The sequence below is a fragment of the Gopherus evgoodei genome, unplaced genomic scaffold, assembly GCF_007399415.2.
Source record: "Gopherus evgoodei ecotype Sinaloan lineage unplaced genomic scaffold, rGopEvg1_v1.p scaffold_42_arrow_ctg1, whole genome shotgun sequence".
Taxonomy (NCBI): Eukaryota; Metazoa; Chordata; order Testudines; family Testudinidae; genus Gopherus; species Gopherus evgoodei.
Window position 1 is genome coordinate 980436 of NW_022060063.1, and position 21719 is coordinate 1002154.

The window sequence follows — 21719 nt, forward strand, 5'->3', positions numbered from 1 at the left end:
GGTCTGGCAGGGGTGGGGCTGGAAACCACGTGGAGTTGCTGGGCCAGGACCTGTGGAGTGGGGTTGCCAGGAGTGTGAGGAGCCCATGGGATGGGCCAGGGGCTGCATGGATGTGTCAGACTTACACCATCACCGAACTCTAGCTCCGTGACTGGGCTTCATGCTGTGGGGCCAGGGGCTAGGGTCCAATTCAGGCTCCTGTCAAGTGTCTGCCCATGATAAGGAGAGCGAGGTGGGAATTGCCTGAGCGCACCCTGCCCCCCAGCCCATGGCACACGCTGACAGTGCCCACTGTAACCCTGGTGTGTGTCCCTACCCATCTCACGCTGGCCCTGCCCTCTCACGAGCTCACAGCAGCTCGTCACCTGGTCCAGGCACCTTGCCAGCGAGGCTCGTGCCATGCACCGTGTCGCACACAGGCTGATGCTGCTATGTGGCTCTTTCCCCAGTGAAGCAGGAGTGGCATTTCCAGGACAAGGATGCCCAGTTTTACCGCTTCGCTGAGGGGGAGCTGACTCTGGAGCCTGGTGCCTGGGACACCGAGGAGCTATTGGAAGCATTGGCCTTTCTGGCCCAGCTGGGCCCTGATGCGCTGCTCACCATGGCTCTGCGCAAGCCGTGAGTATGCCACATGTGCCCCCATGGCTGGGGGAGGGCTGGGCTGCCCAGCAAGAGACTCGCCCTCCCCCACGGCTGGGCTGTCACCAAGAGATCCGCCCTCCCCCATGGCTGGGCTGCCACCAGAGCAGCTGGGCTCAGTGGGCCTGAGACCCCAGGTGGGGTGTAAAGGGCGCTGAGTGGGCCATCTCCCTGCATTATAACAAGGGCTCTGTGGTCTGCCTGGATCCTGGAATTGTCCTGCCAGGCTAGAGTCCATGTGCGTGGTCAGTGCTCTCAACTCCAGATCGTAGACCCACAGACACCCCCAGACTGCAGAGACCCACCCTGCTGCCCGGCCAAGGGCTGCCCTCTGCATGGGACCAGGCCCAGCTCAGGGGGCTGCCCTCATGTGAGGTCATGCCAGGGCTGGGGGAGCTGCCCCGCATGAGGCCAGGCCTGAGTTGTGGGGGAGGGGCAGCCCTCATGGGGGGGTGGTTGCCCAGCTCAGGGGGCTGCCGTCTGTGTGGGGCCATGCCTGGCATGGGGCTCTGTGCCCCAGGCAGGGCCAGTGCCAGGATAACACCACTATCTCCCCAGCCCTGCCCAGCGCACGGAGGACGAGCTGGAGCTCATTTTTGAGGAGCTGCTGCACATCAAAGCTGTGGCTCATCTTTCCCACTCGGTGAGTGCTGGCTCCCCCTCCCCCTGGCCAACTCCTGCTCCTCCCCTCACCGGCCCCTCTCCTCACCAGCCCTGCTGCCCTCCACCTGCCAGCCCCTATTCCCCACCCAATGGTCAACCCCTGCCCCCCCCACTCACCAGTCCCTCTCCTCACCAGCCCTGCTGCCCTCTACCTGCCAGCCGCCATCTCCTGCCCCCATCAGTCCCTATTCCCCTCCCCATGGTCAACCCCTGCTCCTCCCCTCACCGGCCCCTCTCCCCACCAGCCCTGCTGCCCTCCACCTGCCAGCCCCTATTCCCCACCCAATGGTCAACCCCTGCCCCCCCACTGACCAGTCCCTCTCCTCACCAGCCCTGCTGCCCTCTACCTGCCAGCCGCCATCTCCTCCCCCCATCAGTCCCTATTCCCCTCCCCATGGTCAACCCCTGCTCCTCCCCTCACCGGCCCCTCTCCCCACCAGCCCTGCTGCCCTCCACCTGCCAGCCCCTATTCCCCACCCAATGGTCAACCCCTGCCCCCCCACTGACCAGTCCCTCTCCTCACCAGCCCTGCTGCCCTCTACCTGCCAGCCGCCATCTCCTGCCCCCATCAGTCCCTATTCCCCTCCCCCTGGCCAACCCCTGCTTCTCCCCTCACCGGCCCCTCTCCCCACCAGCCCTGCTGCCCTCCACCTGCAAGCCCCTATTCCCCACCCAATGGTCAACCCCTGCCCCCCCCACTCACCAGTCCCTCCCCTCACCAGCCCTGCTGCCCTCCACCTGCCAGCCCCTATTCCCCACCCAGTGGTCAACCCCTGCCCCCCCCGCTGACCAGTCCCTCTCCTCACCAGCCCTGCTGCCCTCTACCTGCCAGCCGCCATCTCCTGCCCCCATCAGTCCCTATTCCCCTCCCCCTGGCCAACCCCTGCTTCTCCCCTCACCGGCCCCTCTCCCCACCAGCCCTGCTGCCCTCCACCTGCAAGCCCCTATTCCCCACCCAATGGTCAACCCCTGCCCCCCCCACTCACCAGTCCCTCCCCTCACCAGCCCTGCTGCCCTCTACCTGCCAGCCACCATCTCCTGCCCCCATCAGTCCCTATTCCCCTCCCCATGGTCAACCCCTGCTCTGCCCTCCACCCCATAAGTCCCTACTCCCCTCTGCCTGCCAGCCCCTATTCTCCTTTCCCCAGCAGCCCCCACTCCCCTCCCCACGGTCAACCCCTGCTCTGTCCCCCGTCAGCCCCCACTCCCCTTCCCACACCACCCCTGCTGCCTTCCACCCCACCTACAATCCTGCTCCACCTATACCCCCACTGCCTTTACCCAGCTCCAGCCTCCTTCCAGCCATGAAGCACCCCCTGACGAGCACCTCTTGCTCTCTGTGTATCCTAGACTGTCCATCCCGACCCCCAGCACTCTCCGCCCCCTTGTTCCCATGGAGTTACCCTACCCAACTCCCCAGGCATCTCACTGAGACCCACTGGGCCCCTGCTGTTGCTCCTGCCAAGTTCTGCCAGGCAAGTCCGGCCCAGAAGCGCACCCTCCCTCCCACTGACACCGTGCCCCAACATGCTCATCTCATTCAGCCCAGGCCTCGTGCCATCCAGCGCCTGCCCCTCCATCCCACGACCCTCACCCTGTGCCGGGGCAGCACTAAGGGGTGTCTCTCATTGCAGGTGAAGCGGGAGCTGGCCTCTGTGTTACTGTTTGAGTCACACCCCAAAGCAGGCACTGTGTGTGAGTATCACAGCCTGCCCCAGCCAGTGACTCTGTGCACGTGCTCCTCCCAGCCTGGGCCCAGAGAGGGGTGTTCTGCACTCTGCCAGTCTGGTTCCTGGGGCACCACTGTACCCAGCCTGGAGCCTGGCATCCTCTGACCAGGAAATTATACCTTGGAGATGCAGCACCAGGCACTGCTCCATGGTGTGCCATTGCCTGGCACCGCACAGCAGACTGACCAGCACCAGAGAGGGCAGTGACCTCCCCTGGCACCCACCGCAGGGCTCTGATCCCAGGGACCCTTGTGCCCACCAGGCCCTGCAGGAAGGGAAGGAAGGAGCCCTGGGGCTGTTTGCTGGGGTGCAGGACCTGAGCCCTGCACTCTCTGAGTTCCTGGGCAGTCAGCATGGGAATGGCTGGAAACGGTGGCATTCAGCGTTTGGCACATCCCGACCCCGCTGTGCTGCCCCACAGGTCCTCACGGCTTAGGGGACGGAGCCAGCCAAAGCACCAGCCCTGAGAGTACTCGTCCTGGGCTCCCCAGATCTCCGTGCCCCCCAGGGCAGGGCTGGGCTGGGCAGGGCAGCTCCCCTGGAACGCAGAGTCTCTGCGAGGCTGGGATGTGCGGTCTAGAGCCTTGACAAGAGCTGCCCCATCTGCAGTCACTTGGGCTCCCTGGACAAACCACGGCTTCTTTGCAGTGTTCAGCCAAGGAGACAAAGGCACCTCGTGGTACATTATCTGGAAGGGCTCAGTGAACGTGGTCACCCATGGCAAGGTATGTGCTTCCCCACCCTCCACGCTGCCCTGCCCCTACAATCCCACTGGGCCCCACTGCTGGGACGGAACCAGGACCGCCATGCTGCCCTGCCCCTACAATCCCACTGGGCTTCACCGCTGGCACAAAACCAGGACCTCCAGGCTCCTCGCCCTTCAATCCCACTGGGCCCCACTTCTGGGACAGAACCAGGATCTCCAGGCTCCTCCCCCTGCAGCCCACTGGGCCTAGGGTTACCAGATAGTATGTGTGAAAAATCAGGACGGGGGAGGATATAGTTGCCTGTGTAAGACAAAACCCCTAATATTGGGATATCTGGTCACTTTAGCTGGGCCCCACTGCTGGGACAGAACCAGGACCTTTCGGCTACGCCCCTTGAGAGCAACAAGTGGAGGTGGGAGCTGAAGGGCCTGTGCCCCCTGGGCCAGCATGGTGCTCCCCCTATATCCCAGCGCCTCCCAGATCCCCTGCTCCCCAGCCAGCGGGTGATGGTGTGGAGGTCTCTGGTTTCTCACCCAGCTGCCACCCCCAGGGCCTGGTGACCACCCTGCACGAGGGTGATGACTTCGGACAGCTGGCGCTGGTGAACGATGCCCCCCGAGCCGCCACCATCATCCTGCGGGAGGACAACTGCCACTTCCTGCGCGTGGACAAGCGAGACTTCAACCGCATCCTCAAGGTGGGCCCAGACCCTGAGCCACGGGGCCCAGCCACCCCTGGAGGGCAGTTCTCCTGTGTTCCCCTTCCTGCTGCCCCTGCCAAGCAGGCTGTGGGCACCGGGACTGCTGCTGCCTCTTTGGTCTGTGGGTCATCTCACATCACCAGACCCACATGGCCCTGTGTCCATGGTGTACCAGGCTGGGGATAGGGCTGGAGACACTGTGTAGCAGGAAGGTTTGTTGGGAGGTGCGGGGCTGGCTGACACATGGCGACCCCCTGAGCTCTTTACTGTCCCGCTGAGTCTGCGCTGCAGGCACATCCGCAGCAGCCCCAGCTGCAAGGAGGCTGTGTCCGTTTCCTGCTGTGTGGCCCTTGTGCCCTGGGCCTGGTGCTGTGGTGTCATGGATCCTCAGGGCCGGTGCTCTTGTACCGCCCTGGAACGGGTCCCTGGGAGGCATCTTTCAGTGTATCAGCCCCATTAGGGTCACACCCTCTCACTGAGGTGAGCTCCTTGGCTTCACCACCTCCTGAGTCTGAACTTCGGAGCCTCACACCATGAGCTCCCTGCAGCTGGATTGGGCATGGAGGGAGACTTACACACCCAAAGGGAGCAAGACACCCCCAACTTTCTTAATCTGGAGTGACTCAGCCAGCGGTGTGAATGCAGGAGGGTTTAGTAGCAGTCTGGTGTAGAAAGTCCTTAGTTAACACAGAGAACAGAAAGTTACAGCAAAGTCCAGCTGGGTCAGACCAGAGCCAGAGCCCTCTCCAACCCCTCTTTAGTTCTAGGCCAGGAGCTTCTCCCCCTCCAGCAACCCACACTTAACACCACTGCCTGACCCCTCCTCAGGCCTTTTGTCCTTGTTCCCAAGCAAATAGTGTCACCTGGCCTCCTCCCAGCCCTTTGTACCATGCACACGTAGGGGAAGCTGAGGCACACACAATCATCCAAAATATTCTGAAAAATTCACACTCTGTCACACATGGGGACTGATGCATGGTGCCCTCCAGGGAGCATGCCTAATTGCCTGTGACCCCACTTCCTTGGCTCTGTCCATCATCGCTGATATTCTCCTCCGGGCTGGGATGAGCCGTTTCCAGCCACAGGCCCCCTGGAAACCACCTCCATCTGCTCTATTATCCACATCGTGCGGTCAGGCATCTCTGTCTCATGGTCTGGTTTCCGCTGGCTGGGGCTGTCTCTGGCCCAGCTGTCACGGAGTCACCGGGTGATGCTCTGGAACTGCTCCCCACCAAGCCAGTCAGGACTTTGGGGAGCCTCCTCTCCCTTGGAGCAGACTTGTTCAGGGCAAGAAGCTCACACAGCTTCACCTCCTGGGTCTCTCCTTGGAGCATTCAGCATCCTCTGCCCCTCCGTGCGCTTCCCACAGCGAGTCCACTCCAGCAGGGTCCTGGGGAAGCCACCGGGTTCTGCACCCCCACTTTGCAGTCAGACGTGACTCTCAGCCAGCCAGTAACACAGAGGTTTATTCGATGACAGGAACAGGATCTAAAACAGAGCTTGTAGATACAGCGAACCGGACCCCTCGGCTGGGTCCATTCTGGGGGGCAGTGAGCCAGACCCCCAGGTCTGCCCTCCACCCTTGACCCCAGCCAACTCCAGCCTAACAACCCCTCCCAGCCCCTCCTCTCTCCTCAGCCCCTTTCCCGGGCCAGGAGGTCACCTGATCCCTTTGTCTCCAACACTTTCAGCTGGCACCTTTGCAGAGGAGGGGCCCAGGCCATCAGTTGCTAGGAGACAGAGTGTCAGGCATTTAGGTGCACTGGCCCTTTGCTCTGCCAGATACTTAAGAGCTGCCATGGGGACACTGAGGCACCAATACAGTATTCAGAGAAAACATTAAGAACTTTCCCAGTTCGTCACATCTCTCCCCCCTTCGAGACCGAACTGAGCGAGGTCACTCCAGCCAGTGACCTGGGGAAGTTTGAACCCACCAAGGTTCCCATGGATGCCCCAGCATCTCTCCCATCCCTTGTTGTGAGTTACACCAGGACAGTCCAGTCTTACTCCCTCCCTTAGGTCGGGTGTGCTTGATGGCACTTGCAAGCCGCATGTGGGAAGGTTTATGCGGCTTGAACCCTTTTGCCACCCCAATACCCCTGGGGTTCAAACTGGGATGGGGTCTTCTCCCAGCAATCCGGGCTGCAATTCGGGCTCTCTTGGTTAAGAGCCCCCATCTTGGCCTTTGCCAGCTCTGGGCTTGGGCAGCTGCTTCCCACTTTGTGGCCCAGACACAACACCTCTGCCGTCCCCCCTTGCACTTTTCAGCTTTTACCGTCAGTCCCACCTCCTTGAGGCAGCCCAGCCCCCTCTTCACCTGGAACACCTGTTCCTCCCAGGTCTGGCTAAAGATGCACATGTTATCAGTGTCTGCCAGGGCCAAGTTCTCCATTGCCCTTTGCTTGTTTAGAATCTCCCCAGGCCTAGGCATGGGGTGGGCATCGGACACTGTGATGGCTTTAAGCTTCTGATAGCCCCCATAAAACCAGATCATCCTGTCTCGCTTGGGGATCAGCCCCACGGGTGAGGCCCATGGGCTGTAAAATGGCTGGATCCCATCTAAAGCCAGCATGTCCCTGACCTCTCTCTCCAGGTTCTGGGCTGCTTTCCCAGTGACTCTGAACGGGGAACACCTGATGGGGAGATTGTCTCCCACCTCAGGGAAGAGATCCCCCCAGGGGTCTTCCTCCTTCTTCATCCAATCCTCCCTCTTCAGGTTCAGGGGTCCCCTCACTCTCCTCCCATCCAGCAGCTCGAAAGGGAAGAACCCTGTGGATTCCTGGGGCACCACCAGCTGTCTCCCGATTCCCCCCAGTTCTACTTCCCCTTGGGGAGCCCATTTCCGGTACAGGAATCCCTCCTCCTGCAGGACTCTGTCCCTGCAGCCTTCCCCAAGGGGGTTTGCAGCGCTGTGGCCAGCAAGTTCTCTCAGCTTCTCCAAGGAGGGATCCCTCTGCAGCTCGGTCTGGGATTCAGCAGCTGAGGCAGGGAGTGGGACCTGCTCCCTCTCGCTGGCTGGGCCTGGGGTCACAGCCCCCCTGAGCTCTGTCCCTGGTAGCTCCCTCCCTGCTGTGTAATCACTTCCCAGCAGCACGTCTGGACCAGGCAAACCTGTTTGGCAGCTGATCTGTCCTGCCCGGGTGTCCCCCCACTCAGCTGGGATCTCAGCTCCCCCCTTCCCCCCCCCCGTGCTCAGCGCTGCCCTTGCTGTCCCAGTGGGGACAGGCAGCGAGCACTCTGCTCTGGTCACAGCATCAGAGCCAGTGTGAGCCCCCTCTCCGGTGTGCAGGGGGGCGGGGAGCATCTCTCCTTCCCACTCAGCCCCAGGGGGCTGATTACAGGTAGGCAGGTATCCTGAGCCCAGCAGCCCCTCCCCACTGCCAGCCAGGTCATTTGCATTTTCACTGACCATTTCCATCCTAACCAATTGGTTCCCTGGATTTAAATTCAAACCCTCGGCCGTTACAGGAGCAGGGTCTGGATCCTGTCCCATGGGGAGACAGTCACCCCCCAACAGGGCCTCCCAGCCGATATCCTGGAGAACCCCAACCACCAGCCAGCCCGACCCCTCCTGGGTCTGCACAGGGATCTGGGCCATAGGCAGGGCAAGGGGCTTCACCCCAGGGAACTTCACCCAGGTCCCACAGTCCCTCAGCATCTGGGGCTGCACCACCACAGTTCCCTCTGTCCCAGGATCTCGCCACCCCAGGTGTGTTTCCCCACTGACCCCTGGGCAGCCCCCTATGTCTCTCCGCTCCACTATCGCCAGTCCATGCTGCTGCTGCTTCTCCTGCAGCTTTTCCTCAGGCTCTTGCTCTCTCTCACGGTCCTGCTCCCATCCCATCCGTCTCCGATCCCCTGATGGGGAACCCAATCGCGAAGACCCTCGTCTGATTGGGGACCAGACTCCCGGGGATGCCTGGCTGATGCTCCAGCTGCTCTCAGATCCTCTTGTAGCCCCATCAGGGTCAGGAATCTGCTCCTCAGAGCGGTGCTTCTCCTTCAACTGCACGATTAACTGTGCCTTGGTCAATTTCCCCATGCGTAACCCTCTCTTTGTGCACAGGATCACAATGTCCTTCTCAAGGAGATGGTGATAGGCCATCACTTCACCGTTCCCAAGTGGCTCTGGACTCACAGGCCTGTGTGCTCTTGGCTCCCCCATGGTTTCCAGGAAGAACCCCGGGTGTGCCAGCCCTTCTCGTGATCACCACCTCTTTGCCAGGGTCGAGCTGCAGACTCCTCCACCCCTGGGACTGCTCCTGCAATCCCCAGGGGAACCCTGCTACTGCAAAATCCTTCTCTCTCCCAGGGTCGAGCGGCAAGCTCCTCCGCCCCTGAGACTGCTCGTTGCAGTCCTCAGGGGGACCCCGTTACTCCAACAGTCCTTCTCGCTGGTCACACACTCCCAGAGGTTAACCGCCCCCTGAAACCGTCCCTCTCTGAGCCTTCAGCACGCCTGGTCCTCATTATCCCTCCTTTGTCTTACTGCTCCCCAGTCACTTACTGCAAGCAGCGCCATTCACGGGGTGCAGTACGTCCCGCCGCTGCCACCAGTTGTCACGGAGTCACCGGGCGATGCTCTGGAACTGCTCCCCACCAAGCCAGGCAGGACTTTGGGGAGCCTCCTCTCTCTTGGAGCAGACTTGTTCAGGGCAAGAAGCTCACACAGCTTCACCTCCTGGGTCTCTCCTTGGAGCATTCAGCATCCTCTGCCCCTCCGTGCGCTTCCCACAGCGAGTCCACTCCAGCAGGGTCCTGGGGAAGCCACCGGGTTCTGCACCCCCACTTTGCAGTCAGACGTGACTCTCAGCCAGCCAGTAACACAGAGGTTTATTCGATGACAGGAACAGGGTCTAAAACAGAGCTTGTAGGTACAGAGAACCGGCTGGATCCATTCTGGGCGGCAGTGAGCCAGACCCCCAGGTCTGCCCTCCACCCTTGACCCCAGCCAGCTCCAGCCTAACAACCCCTCCCAGCCCCTCCTCTCTCCTCAGCCCCTTTCCCAGGCCAGGAAGTCACCTGATCCCTTTGTCTCCAACACTTTCAGCTGGCACCTTTGCAGGGGAGGGGCCCAGGCCGTCAGTTGCTAGGAGACAGAGTGCCAGGCATTTAGGTGCACTGGCCCTTTGCTCTGCCAGATACTTAAGAACTGCCATGGGGACACTGAGGCACCAATACAGTATTCAGAGAAAACATTAAGAACTTTCCCAGTTCGTCACACCAGCACTCACATCCAGGGAGCTCCTGGGCCTGATGAGGGTGTCACCAGGACCCTCTGCCGGCCAGCTGAGAGAAACAACCAGGGAACGGGACTCGGTGCCTTTCCGCCTGGGGCTTCCTGGTACCCAGGCACTTCGTTCTCCAGCCCACTGTGCTGCTGTCGCCCACCGCCCCACTCTGCCCTGGGAGACACTTGCCTCGAGACGAGTCTGCAAAAGCCAAGTCCCAGGGCAGGGCAGCCACCAGTGTGAGCAGATCCCAATGCAGGGACCAACAATCACTGGGGAAACGGGCGGGACCTGGTGCATCTAGGTGCCTGGTGCCTAGGAAGGGGGTGGACTTTCTGCCCCCACCCCCACTCTGCCCCAATCCTTGCCCTGTCCCTTGGCCTGCTCTAGCCTTTTCTCTGCCTCTGGCCCCACCCTGGCCTCACCCCAGTCCTTGCTCTGCCCCGAGCCCTGCCCCTGTCCCAATCCTTGCCTCTGCCCTAGTTCTTGCAGTGCCCTATTCTGGCCCCAGTCCTTGCTCTGCCCTGTTCCTGCCCCTGCCTCAGTCCTTGCAGTGCCCTACGCCCACCCCAGTCATTGTCCTGCCCCTAGCCCTGCCCCAGTCCTTGTAGTGTCCCCCGCCCCGCCTTTGTCCTTACTCTGCCTTACCCCTGCCCCACCCCAGTCCTTGCTGTGCCCCAACCCTGCCCCTGCCCCAGTTCTTGCACAGCCCCACCCCACCCCTGCTGACCCATCTCACTGGGAAAGTTCAGCAGCAGCACTGACATTGGATTCTCTAGGATGTCGAGGCCAATACCATGCGGCTGAAAGAGCACGGGAAGGTGGTGCTAGTGCTGGAGAAGAACCTGCAGGGGAGCAGCTCCAGCAACCAGTCACTGTCTGCGGGGAGCAGTAGGTACAGCGGCTTCTACCCCTGCGGCCAAAACCTTGCCAGGCCTGGGCCCAGGCGGCACTGAGACAGATTGGGTTGTTCCCAGGGAGACCTCACTGCAACCCCAGGCTGCCCCATGCAGCTCTCACCCTCACCCCATCGCCTCCCTCTGATAGGGTCCTGCTGTCTGATGCAGCAGGGTGGGGAGCTGTTGCTTCCGCTCCCCTTGGCCTCCCAGAATCCATTGTGGGAGGCAGCTGCAACATTTCAAAGGAGCCATGGTGCTTGTTGCAAAGGATGCTGGGACACATCTGAGCTGTGGGCTCCAGCTGCCAGATTGGGAGCGTGTGTGGGGCAGGTAGAGGCATCTCTGTAGTTGGCCATCTGGTGGCTCTGCTGAGTCTGTGTGGGCTGTGGCTCAGCCACAAGTCTAGGGAATGAGGCTTATGACCCTGTGGGAATCTGACATGCCTGGATGTGCTCTGTCCTCCAGGTACTCCGTGATGGCTGGGACCCCTGACAAGATCTTGGAGCATTTGTTGGAAGCCATGAGGCTGGATGCGACGTTCTCAGATCCCCTGGGTATGTGTGGGTTTGTTGGGCTGGGCTCGCCACGTGCCCAGACATGCATCCCAGATACACGTTCCCACGGATGTATGTGCACAGACACACACAGATACACGCGTTCCCAGATACACAGGCACAGACATGCCCGTGCGCAGAGATACACACGTGCACGGACATGTGCATTGATACACGTACACAGATACATGCTCAGGGACACACATGTGCACATGCAGAGCTTCTCTGAGCTGGGACATGGTGCCAGGCTCCTCCAGCACTAAAGGGAAGTGCTGCACTCAGGCAGTTCATAGAGCAGAGACTGTCTTACATCCTCCACACAACGCCCATAGTTAGGGCATTACCAAATTCATGGTCCAGTTTGGTATATTTCATGATCGTAGTATTTTAAAAATATTGAATTTCATGGTTTCAGGATATTTAAATCTTAAATGTCAGTGTTGTGACAAAGCATGACTGTGTATTTAAAACTACAAACATATAAAGCCCTTAAGTCACCATTTCTCAAACTGGGGGTCCCGACCCAAAAGGGAATTGCAAGGCTATTGCCATCCTTCCTTCTGCGCTGCCTTCAGAACTGGGCAGCTGGAGAGCGGTGGCTGCTGGCTAGGCATCCAGCTCTGAAGATAGCGCCACCGTCAACAGCAGCACAGAAGTAAGGGTGGCAATACCATACCAGGCCACCCTCACTTCTGTGCTGCTGCCAGCTGTGGCGCTGCCTTCAGAGCTGGGTAGCTGGAGAGTGGCAGCTGCTCTCTAGCCATCCAGCTCTGAAGGCAACGCAGGGGGCTGGGATGGCTGGGGGCATGGTGGGAGCGCAGGGGGCTGGGATGGCTGGGGGCTTGTAGGACATGGGGGCTGGGATGGTTTGAGGGAGCTGAGATGGTTGCGGGGTGGGAGTACAGGGGGCTGAGGTGGTTTGGGAACAGGGGACTTGGATGGTTGAGGGGATAGTGGGAGTCTGCTGGGCTCAGAGCCCCCTGCCCTGGGATTGCTGCTGGGCTCAGAACCAGTGGGTCCTGCCTGGGGCGAGGATCCTTTAACGCATGCTGGGCTGGTGTTTTTCAGATACCTTGGTTGGGGATTTCCTGCTGACCTACAATGTGTTCATGCCGACCACCCAGCTCTGCAGAGCCCTGCTGCACCAATATCCTGTTAGGGCTGCAAGGACCAGCACCTCGCAGGGCAGCCGGGGACGGGGTGGGTCATGGGGGTTTCCTCCTAACCACAAAAGACAGAGAAACAGAATCTGTGAGGAGCACACCAGAGCACCACTGGGGGCGGGGGGGGGGGGGTCTGTAGCTCTGCAGCCTGTGTGTTCTGCTCTTGGGCTCCACTATCTGAAGAGACAGACCCATTCTCAGGGCCCACCGGCCCAGTGGTGCCACCCCATCCACACTCACTCCTGGCTCATTTTGCTGGTCTCCAGGGCTGCCCAGAGGATTCAGGGGGCCTGGGGCAGGGCCGGGTCTTCGGCGGCGGATCCCTCTCGGAGGGAAGGACCCACTGCCGGATTGCCACCAAAGAATGAAGCAGCGGCGTTAGAGCAGCCTAATTGCCGCTGATAGCGCCTTTTTTTTTTTTTCCCGCCACTTGAGGCGCTTGTACTCACCAGGTGGCACCCGCTGCCGAAAACCCGGAGCGGCTCGCAGGGCCCTGTGGGGCCCGGGACCTGGGGCAAATTGCCCCATTTGCTCCCCCATCCCAGGTGGCCCTGCTGGTTTCAGTCTAAGGCTATGTCTGCAGTGCCAAGGGGTGTGAACAAACCACCCCCTTGAGTGACGTAAATTACACCGACCTAAGCGCTGGTGTGGACAGGCTGCGTAGGTGGGGTGTAGCGGCTGCCACTCGTTGGGGTGGAGTGATGAAGTCGATGGGAGAAATCTCTCCCATCTGCATAGAGCAGCTTACACTGGCTCTGAGTGTTCTAGCATGGCCATAGTCTGCATCCCTCTGGCTCAAAGCACCTGCTGCCTGGGGCCAGTCTGCACCAAGCTGCACACTGCACAGGGGCTGTATGCAGAGAGCAAAGGCATCCCAGCCGCCAAGCTACAGACTAGACAGAGCTGCTTACACATGTGTGTGTGTGTGTGTGTGTGTGTGTGTGTGTGTGTGTGTGTGTGTGTATCTGGAATGTGGAATGGGGTGACTGTCAGCAAAAGGGCAGTGCTGTTAGAGCCAGCAATGTGGGCGTCCTGGTCCCCCCCGCTGCCCATGCCATGGGTCCAATGGCCTTCTGCCGTGCACACTTCCCACATGCCTGTGCTGTGGGGCTGATTGCTTCTGCTGTTCTCTGGGTGCACACTGCAGGGCTCGCCCCTCTCTGCAGTGGGGCCGCTTGCCCCTGGGCATGCCCTGCAGACTTGCTGCCTGACCTTATTACTGCTCCCAGCATACACTGACCTAGAGGCTTCCTTGACTGGCCCCCACTTTCCATGCGGAGCCGTCTGAGGGCTCGGAGCAGGAGAAGGCTGTCTACTCCCTCAGCAAGCGACAGAAGATCCTGAGGCTGGTCAGCCAGTGGGTGCTGCTCTATGGACCCCTGCTGCAGGCCGACCACAGTGCCATAAACCTGCTGCAGGTACTGGGGGGAGGTGGCAGGGGAGGAGCTAAGCAGCATATGGGTAGGGGAGTGTGGCAAGCAGCGGGCTCAAGGGGGCTGACATCCAAGGGAATAACCTCGGAGCTGCTGAGCTCTGTCCCCTGCCACCCATGGCCACCGTTCCTTGCATGTCCCTTGCCAGTGGGGATGCAGCCCATGAGGACGTGATTCCAGACCCTTTGTCCTGCAGCACCTCTCGGATTTTGTGAGCCGGGATCCTCGCCTGTGCAACCTGCTCCGGGACTCGACACAGGATCGTCGGAGGAACAGAACGTGAGTCACCGCCCCGCCCCACCTCCTTACATCCGACTCCCCTGAGGCCCCATCTGTGCCTAGATGGACATCTCTCACGGCAGCTCTGCCGTAACCGGAGCCATGCCTGTGCTTCACACGGGCCTAAGTCCCAGCAATGTGGCCTTGGCCACGCTGGAGAGGCTGTGGTGTAACCCGTGCGGCAGTGACTGGAGCACTGGACTCCTGGCTCCTAGGATGGATGTGCAGGTGTGTGGGGTTAGAGTAGGGGTGGGGAGTCAAGAGGTCTGCCTTCTACCCCAGCCCCGCTGCTAACTCACGTGGCTCGGCAGGATGGACTTGGCAGGCTAAGGGCTCTGGGACGTGCCAGGAGGACACGCTCTGTGGAGGAGGAAACTAGTCAGTATCATTCGGACCCTCTCCCCATCCAGGTATCTGGGCTCCCAGCTGAGAAGGAGAGGTTTAAACACACAGGAAGCTCTGGGGCTCAGTGCTCTGGTGGAGGAGCCCCAAGCTGAACTCCCCAAGTGAACTCACAGCTGCCGGCTCTGCTCCGGGTGACGTGGTGCCCCCTGGGTGCTGTGACTGCAGGGAGCTGATTCACACCCGGGAGGGGCCGGCTCTAGGGCTCTCACCCCTGTGTGTTTCTCCTCTTTGCAGACTGGAGAATGGTGGTGGAAGCGCATCTCCACAGCTCAAGGTACTGACAGCCCAGCAGCGCCGTGGGGCACCTGCCGCCCTTCTCCGAAGGGCATGATGGGTGGGCAGGGAGCCAAGGAAACGCCCTGAAGGGGAATGGCCCTGACACAGGCTGAGGGCAGTTGTGTAGGGCTTTGTGGGCTTGGCTCACCTGAGCTGCCCTGTGGGTCTCCATGGAAGTGCTGTGCCCTTGGGCTGTGAGCATGGCAGATGCCAGTGTCTGCCATTCAGCAGCCCATGCGGACGCTTCTTCATTCCCCCATCCCAGGTTCGGAGTAGAGGGAACTGGATCGCCAGCCTGGAGGATGCCACGCTGAATACTAGCTATGCCATCGGAGCCCAGGACAAAGGTAGCAGCTCTGCGTCCGCCCGTCACACACATGGGTGTGCACACACCACACAAAGAGACTGCTTCTGCGCCCTCACCCACACACATGCGCAGCACACTCATACCCACACAGACTGCTTCCACCTCCCCTCTCTCTCTCACACACATACACATGCACAGACTGCTTCCACGACTTCACACACACACGCGCACACACACACACACACACACACACACACACACACACGATTACTTCTGCCTCCCCCACTGCTTTCACCCCCCCCACAGACTGCTTCTGCCCCTTCTCTCACACACACATTGCTTCCACCCCTTACACACACACACACACTGCTTTCACGCTTTCATCCCACCACACACACACACACACACACACACACAGCTTCCGCCCCCTCACACACAAGGCTGTCTCCCCCCCCCCCCCCACTGCTTTGACCCCCTCACACACACATCACATACAAAGACTCCTCTCCCACACACAGATACACACACACACTGGTTCCGCCCCCTCACATCCGCACACACAGACGGCTTCTGCTCCCTCTTTCTCTCTCACACACACAACACACAGAGACTGCTTCTGTCCCTTCTCACACACACAAAACACACACAGACTACTTCCGCCTGCTCACCATACCACACACAAGACTGCTTCTGCCCCCTCACACACAACATACACACACAGATTTCTTCTGCCCCCTCCCACCCACACAGGCTGTTTCTGCCCCTTCACAGATGCACACACACCCCTAGGGTCCTAGATCTACAGGTAAACTCCTGTGACTTCTTAGGCATCCGCAGAGGCAACATCTCCCCTGTAGGTGTGTGAGGTGTAGCCCCTCCCCTTAGAAACAGTCACCTTGTAGGTATGTGGGATGTTGCGCTTCTGTGATGCGTTCTCAAGGGTGCATCCAGAATTAGGGTACTACTGAGACCTCTCTCTTGCCAACTTGGGCTCCCTCTCACACTGTGATTGTGTGACAAGCTGCAAACCCCTCCAGGTCCTGCACTCACACAGACATTCACAAGCAGGGACACATCCAGCTGAGTTACATGAATGCTTTCATAGGCCACCCATGAACCAACAACAGAGAAACTCTGGTAAATTCTGCCCGCTCCCCAGCCTAGAATGCCAGAACTGTACCGTCTTACCCTGCTCAGAAACCTGACCGGTGTAAGTGTATTACCCAGTCTGTCCCTCTCTCAGTGTGGAGAGAACGTGCACCTGTCCTTGCTCCTGTGCATGTTTCACTTGACACTTCAAACAACACACTGTTTTAGGTAAAAAATATAAAACAGATTTATTAACTGCAGATAGATTTTAAGTGATTATAAGTAGTGAGCGTACAGATCAAAGTTAGTTACCTAAGAAATAAAACAAAGTCGCAATCTGAGTTCTATTAACTAGACAGGATTTGAATCAAGCAATGTTTCACCCTGACAGAAAATACAAGCAGGTCACAGGTCTTCCATGCATGGGCAAGAAATCCCTTCAGCCTGGAACCACCTCCTCCATTCAGTCTTTTTCTTCAGACCTGTTTCCAAGTGTTGAGTTGTGGGGAGAGTGAGGACAAGTGATGTGATGTCACTTCCCCCATTTATAGGTTCCTCCAGCTTGCTGGAAAGATCTTTTGCTATGATGTGAATCAAAAAGTGTCCATTGTTTACCTGCCCCCTTTGAGAAGGCTTCATTGTACACAGCTAATGGTAATGTGGATTCTAGGGTTGCCAACTTTCTAATTTCAGAAAACCAAACACCCTTGCCCTGCCCTCTTTCCCCCGGCCCCACCCCCCCCCTTCTCTGTTGCTCACTCTCCCCCACCCTCGCTTACTTAAACCGGGCTGGGGCAGAAGGCTGGGATGTGGGGTGTGGGCGCTCTGGCTGGGGGTGCGGGCTCTGGGGTGGGGCCGGGGATGAGGGGTTCAGGATGCAAGAGGAATCTCCAGGAGTGTGGGAGGGAGATGTGGACTCTGGGAAGGAGTTCAGGTGCAGGAGGGATGCAGGGTGCAGGCTCTGGGAGGGAGTTTGGGTGTGTGAGGGGGCTCTGAGCTGGGACAGGGAGTTGGGGCATGGGAGGGGGGTCAGGGTGCAGGCTTTGGATGGCTCTAGCTGGAGTGGTTTGCGGGGGTCTAGGAGGCACTGATGTCAGGCGGCCCCTTTAAATAGCAGGTGCACCAGCGGTGCCCTGGCATTTCCCAGGCCTCAGAAGCTACTCTGTCTGCCATGAATCCTGGACACGTGTCATGGGGAGGACAAAAGTTTTTCCTGTTCTCTGGAATGCAGACTGGCAACTCTAGTGGATTCCCTTTACTGAGCCATCAACACTGTCTGGCTTCTCCATTGTTGTACCTGAAAGGCTGCTTGTGGGAGTTCCCAAACTCACTACATATTTCAATAACACACACATAGCAAAACATCATAACTTTGTATACAACAAAACCACAGACAATTCAACAGGATATTAATGCTTAACAGATCAAGACTTTTAAAATAGTACCTCGCAAGGCAGACTTTTTACAAAACACATCATAATTATATCACCATGGTAGATATGGGGGTGCCAGCGTGTTGCTTTGGGGTAGTGTCACACCTCCCCTTAGACACAGTCACCCTGGGAGGTGTGAGGTGTGGCCCCTCCCTTTAGACATGGTCACCCTGGGAGGTGTGTGAGGTGCAGATTCCCTGACACAGTGGCCCCCACACTCTAGAGGCAGGGCTTGTGCCTTGGGGCCCCAGTCTGCCTCCCACGGAGTTCACAGCTCAAACCTGTCCCCAAATGGGGCTCCCTGCCTGAGGATCCTGGGTCACCTGTGCCCTTGGCTGGCTGGGTCCTGGCCAGGGGGATCTCACTAACGTGCCCCCTGCCTTCCCCAGTGCCCTATGACATCTACAGAGCTGACCACTCCTGCCTCACCGTGGTGCTGCCAGTGAACGCCTCCGTGCGCGACGTGCTCCAGTCCCTCGCCTGCCAGGAGGGCACGCATGGCGAGTGCATGTTGGTCAAGGTCAACTCAGCAGGGGGTGAGTGAGTGGCATGGTGCCGGTGGGAGCTGGGAAGTGCATTCTCCCCCCTCCCTCCACCAGCTGCACTGGGACAGCACATCCTCCCCCGACCTCTCGTCACCTGCACTGGGGCAGCACATTCTTCCCTTCCCCCTGCCAGCTGCACTGGGGCAGCATGTCTTCCCCCGACCTCCCCTGTCACCAGCACTGGGGCAGCACGTCCTCCCCTGACCTCCCCTGCCAGCTGCACTGAGGCAACACGTCCTCCTCCAACTTCCCGTCACCTGCACTGGGGCAGCACATTCTTCCCCCTCCCACTGCTAGCTGCACTGGGGCAGCACGTCCTCCCCCGACCTCCCCTGCCAGCTGCACTGGGGCAGCACATCCTCCCCCGACCTCCCCTGCCAGCTGCACTGGGGCAGCACATCCTCCCCCGACCTTCCCTGTCAGCTGCACTGGGGCAGCACGTCCTCCCCCAACCTCCCGTCACCTGCACTGGGGCAGCACGTCCTCCCCCAACCTCCCATCACCTGCACTGGGGCAGCACGTTCTTCCTCCTCCCCCTGCCAGCTGCACTGGGACAGCACGTCCTCGCCCAACCTCCCCTGTCACCAGCACTGGGGCAGCACATCCTCCCTCGACCTCCTCTGTCACCAGCACTGGGGCAGCACATCCTCCCTCGACCTCCCCTGTCACCAGCACTGGGGCAGCATGTCCTCTCCCGCCAGCTGCACTGGGGCAGCACGTTCTCCCCTGACCTCCCGTGCCACCTGCACTGGGGCAGCACGTTCTCCCCCGACCTCCCCTGTCAGCTGCACTGGGGCAGCACGTCCTTCCCCGACCTCCCCTGCCAGCTGCAGTGGGGCAGCACGTCCTCCCTTCACCTCTCCCCCACCAGCTGCATTCGGGTAGCACATCCTCTCCCCATGTCCCCCCATCAGCTGCACTGGGGTAGCATGTCCTCCCCCTGCCTCCTCCCACCAACTGCACTTGGGCAGCACATCATAGAATCAAAGAATATCAGGGTTGGAAGGGACCTCAGGAGGTCATCTAGCCCAACCCCCTGCTCAAAGCAGGACCAACCCCAACTAAATCATCCCAGCCTGGGCTTTGTCAAGCTGGTCCTTGAAAACCTCCTAACGATGGAGATTCCACCACCTCCCTAGGTAACCCATTCCAGTGCTTCACCACCCTCCTAGTGAAAAAGTTTTCCTAATATCCAACCTACACCTCCCCCACTGCAACTTGAGACCATTACTCTTTGTTCTGTCATCTGCCACCACTGAGAACAGTCTAGATCCATCCTCTTTGGAAACCCCCTTCAGATAGTTGAAAGCAGCTATCAAATCCCCCCTCATTCTTCTCTTCTGCAGACTAAACAATCTCAGTTCCCTCAGCCTCTCCTCGTAGGTCATGTGCTCCAGCCCCCTAATCATTTTTGTTGCCCTCCACTGGACTCTTTCCAGTTTTTCCACATCCTTCTTGTAGTGTGGGGCCCAAAACTGGACACTGTGCTCCCGATGAGGCCTCACCAGTGCTGAATAGAGGGGAATGAGTCAGACATCATGTCCTCCCTCGATATTGTCCCCCTCCCTCCACCAGCTGCACATCTTCCCCCTATCTCTCCCCTCCAGCTGTGCTGGGGCAGCATGTCTTTCCCCCTCCCTCGCACCAGCTGCACTGGGGAAACACGTCCTCCCCCGACGTCCTGCCTCCAGCTGCACTGGGGCAGCACATCCTCCCCACTCCCCCCGCCAGCTGCACTGGGGCACCACATCCTCCCCCCTCCCGCTTCCAGCTGCACAGGAGCAGCACATCCTACCTCCTCTCCCCGCCAGCTGCACTGGTGCAGCACATCCTCCCTCCACCTTCCCCACCAGCTGCACTGGGCCAGCACATTTTCCCTCTACTTCCCCCTGCCAGCTGCACTGGGGCAGCATGTCCTCCCCTTCCCTCCACCGCCAGCTGCACTGGGGTAGCATGTCCTCCCCTCCTCCCTCCAGCTGCACGGGGGAATCACGTCCTCCCTCAACCTCCCCTACCCGCTGCACTCGGGCAGCATGTCCTCACCCCTACCCCTCCAGCCGCAATGGGGCAGTACATCCACCCCTCACCCCCCCCCCATCTGCTCTGGGGCACCATTTCCTTGCCCCGCTAGAGTGTCCCTGAAGCAGCTGGAGTGAAGAGGGGGCAGTAATGGGGCTGGGAGAGTGGGATGCATTCACTTTAGGCAGTGTCTGGGTCTGCCAAGCATCTGGAGGCCTGTTCACCTGCCCAACCCCTTTTCTGCAGCAGCGACACCTGGCCCCTCTCCCCATGCTGCAGCTGCCCCTCTACACTACCCCTCAGGCTGCGAGGATTTCCTTGAGGCTCGCTCTGCCCATACTGACCCAGAGGGGGTGACGCTTTTCTAGAGCTACTCCTGCTCCCGCCTGGCCCAGACACCACACTGCATCTCAGGGGACAGAGCTGGGCTGAGACTCAGGCTGGATGGCTGATCCATGTCCTCCAGAGACCTCCCAATCCTACACCCCAAGCCTGTCCCCTCTTGAGCTGCAGCGAGTGGGGTGCCCCATGCAGCAGCCAGTGTGGTCCCAGGTGCACTGTCATTGTGCGGCACCGCCTGCCGCAGCCCAGTGCCGGCTCTATGGGTGTGTGGGGTTGGCATGCCTTCCTCACAGGCCTGTGAATTCACTTGGGGACAAGAGGGATGCCGGAGGGACCAGTCTTGCCTAGGCTTGGATTGCCCCATGTCTCCCCTGTGCCCCAGGGCAGTGAGGCTGGCTGCCCCCCTCCGGGAACATGCTGGTCCCTGCTGGCTGGTGTGCGTGCAAACACCGCCGCCTGGTGGCCACTGCAGGAGTAGCTCTCCAACAGGGTCTCTCTCTCTCTCACAGATAAACTGGGGCTGCAGATGGACACCATCGGCGTGTACACATCCCTGGGCCTGAATGAGAGACTCTTTGTTGTGAATGTCCAGGAGCTGCACACCCTGGTGAGGGCTGGGCGGGGGGAGCAGGGTTCTAGGCTGGGGGCCAGGCAAGCCTTGTGCCCCTCTCTTTGCCCAGGGCTGGAGACTCCATCCCACGAGCTCTGGTCCAGCGCACACACCACCTGGGGGCTGCTGCTCGTCATCAGAGACACTCAGAGCTGGGAACTGGTTGTTACAGGGCGTGGAGACCCCCGGCCCAGCACTGCAGCACACAGGCCCTGGGCAGCAGTGTGTGTCCCCCAGGGACTGCCCAGCGGCAGAAGCCGCACCTTGACTTGATGTAGATGGTTTGAGGTCTGGCCTCTGTGGCTGGTCTGCCTGGCTGCCTGGGCGTTCACAGCCAGCTAAGATCTACCGGCTCCCCGCTGAGCTGAGCAGGGCTCTGGCCCGGAGCTGCCTGGCTCACCCACAGGCCATGCAGAGCACGCAGGGCTAAGGAATGGGGGCGTGTGACATTCTCGCTCCCCCTCTATCCAGACCCCTCATCCCGAGCAGCTGGGGCCCACCGTTGGCTCCTCAGAGACCCTGGACCTCATCAGCTCCAAGGACTTGGCCAATCAGCTGACGGATTACGACTGGAACCTCTTCAGCAGTGTCCACCAGGTAATGGGTAATGTCTGGAGCAATAAGCCTGGGGTCGGAGCAGAGGGGCTGTGGGCCAGGCGCTGGGCTGGCTCTCAGGAGATGCGGGTCCAGTCCCA

At 59.9% G+C, this 21719-nt stretch overlaps 1 protein-coding gene across 3 annotated transcripts in view; it reads left to right on the forward strand.

Annotated features, from left to right (window-relative positions):
- The window catches only part of RAPGEF3 (Rap guanine nucleotide exchange factor 3), a 76638-nt gene that overhangs the window by 47964 nt on the left and 6955 nt on the right, over positions 1-21719 (forward strand). For 2 of the 3 annotated variants that reach the window (XM_030546235.1, XM_030546234.1), the window contains exons 2-16: positions 458-618; positions 1198-1282; positions 2937-2997; positions 3681-3757; positions 4290-4436; positions 10450-10565; positions 11035-11123; positions 12192-12270; positions 13554-13704; positions 13916-13998; positions 14638-14677; positions 14945-15026; positions 17898-18044; positions 20924-21021; positions 21496-21621. In XM_030546235.1, coding sequence (XP_030402095.1) covers positions 602-618; positions 1198-1282; positions 2937-2997; positions 3681-3757; positions 4290-4436; positions 10450-10565; positions 11035-11123; positions 12192-12270; positions 13554-13704; positions 13916-13998; positions 14638-14677; positions 14945-15026; positions 17898-18044; positions 20924-21021; positions 21496-21621 — 1398 coding nt within the window. In that variant the 5' untranslated portion in view covers positions 458-601. Of the gene's footprint in view, positions 1-449; positions 619-1197; positions 1283-2936; positions 2998-3680; positions 3758-4289; positions 4437-10449; positions 10566-11034; positions 11124-12191; positions 12271-13553; positions 13705-13915; positions 13999-14637; positions 14678-14944; positions 15027-17897; positions 18045-20923; positions 21022-21495; positions 21622-21719 lie in introns of all 3 variants that reach the window. The other variant, XM_030546233.1, reaches the window with a different exon arrangement.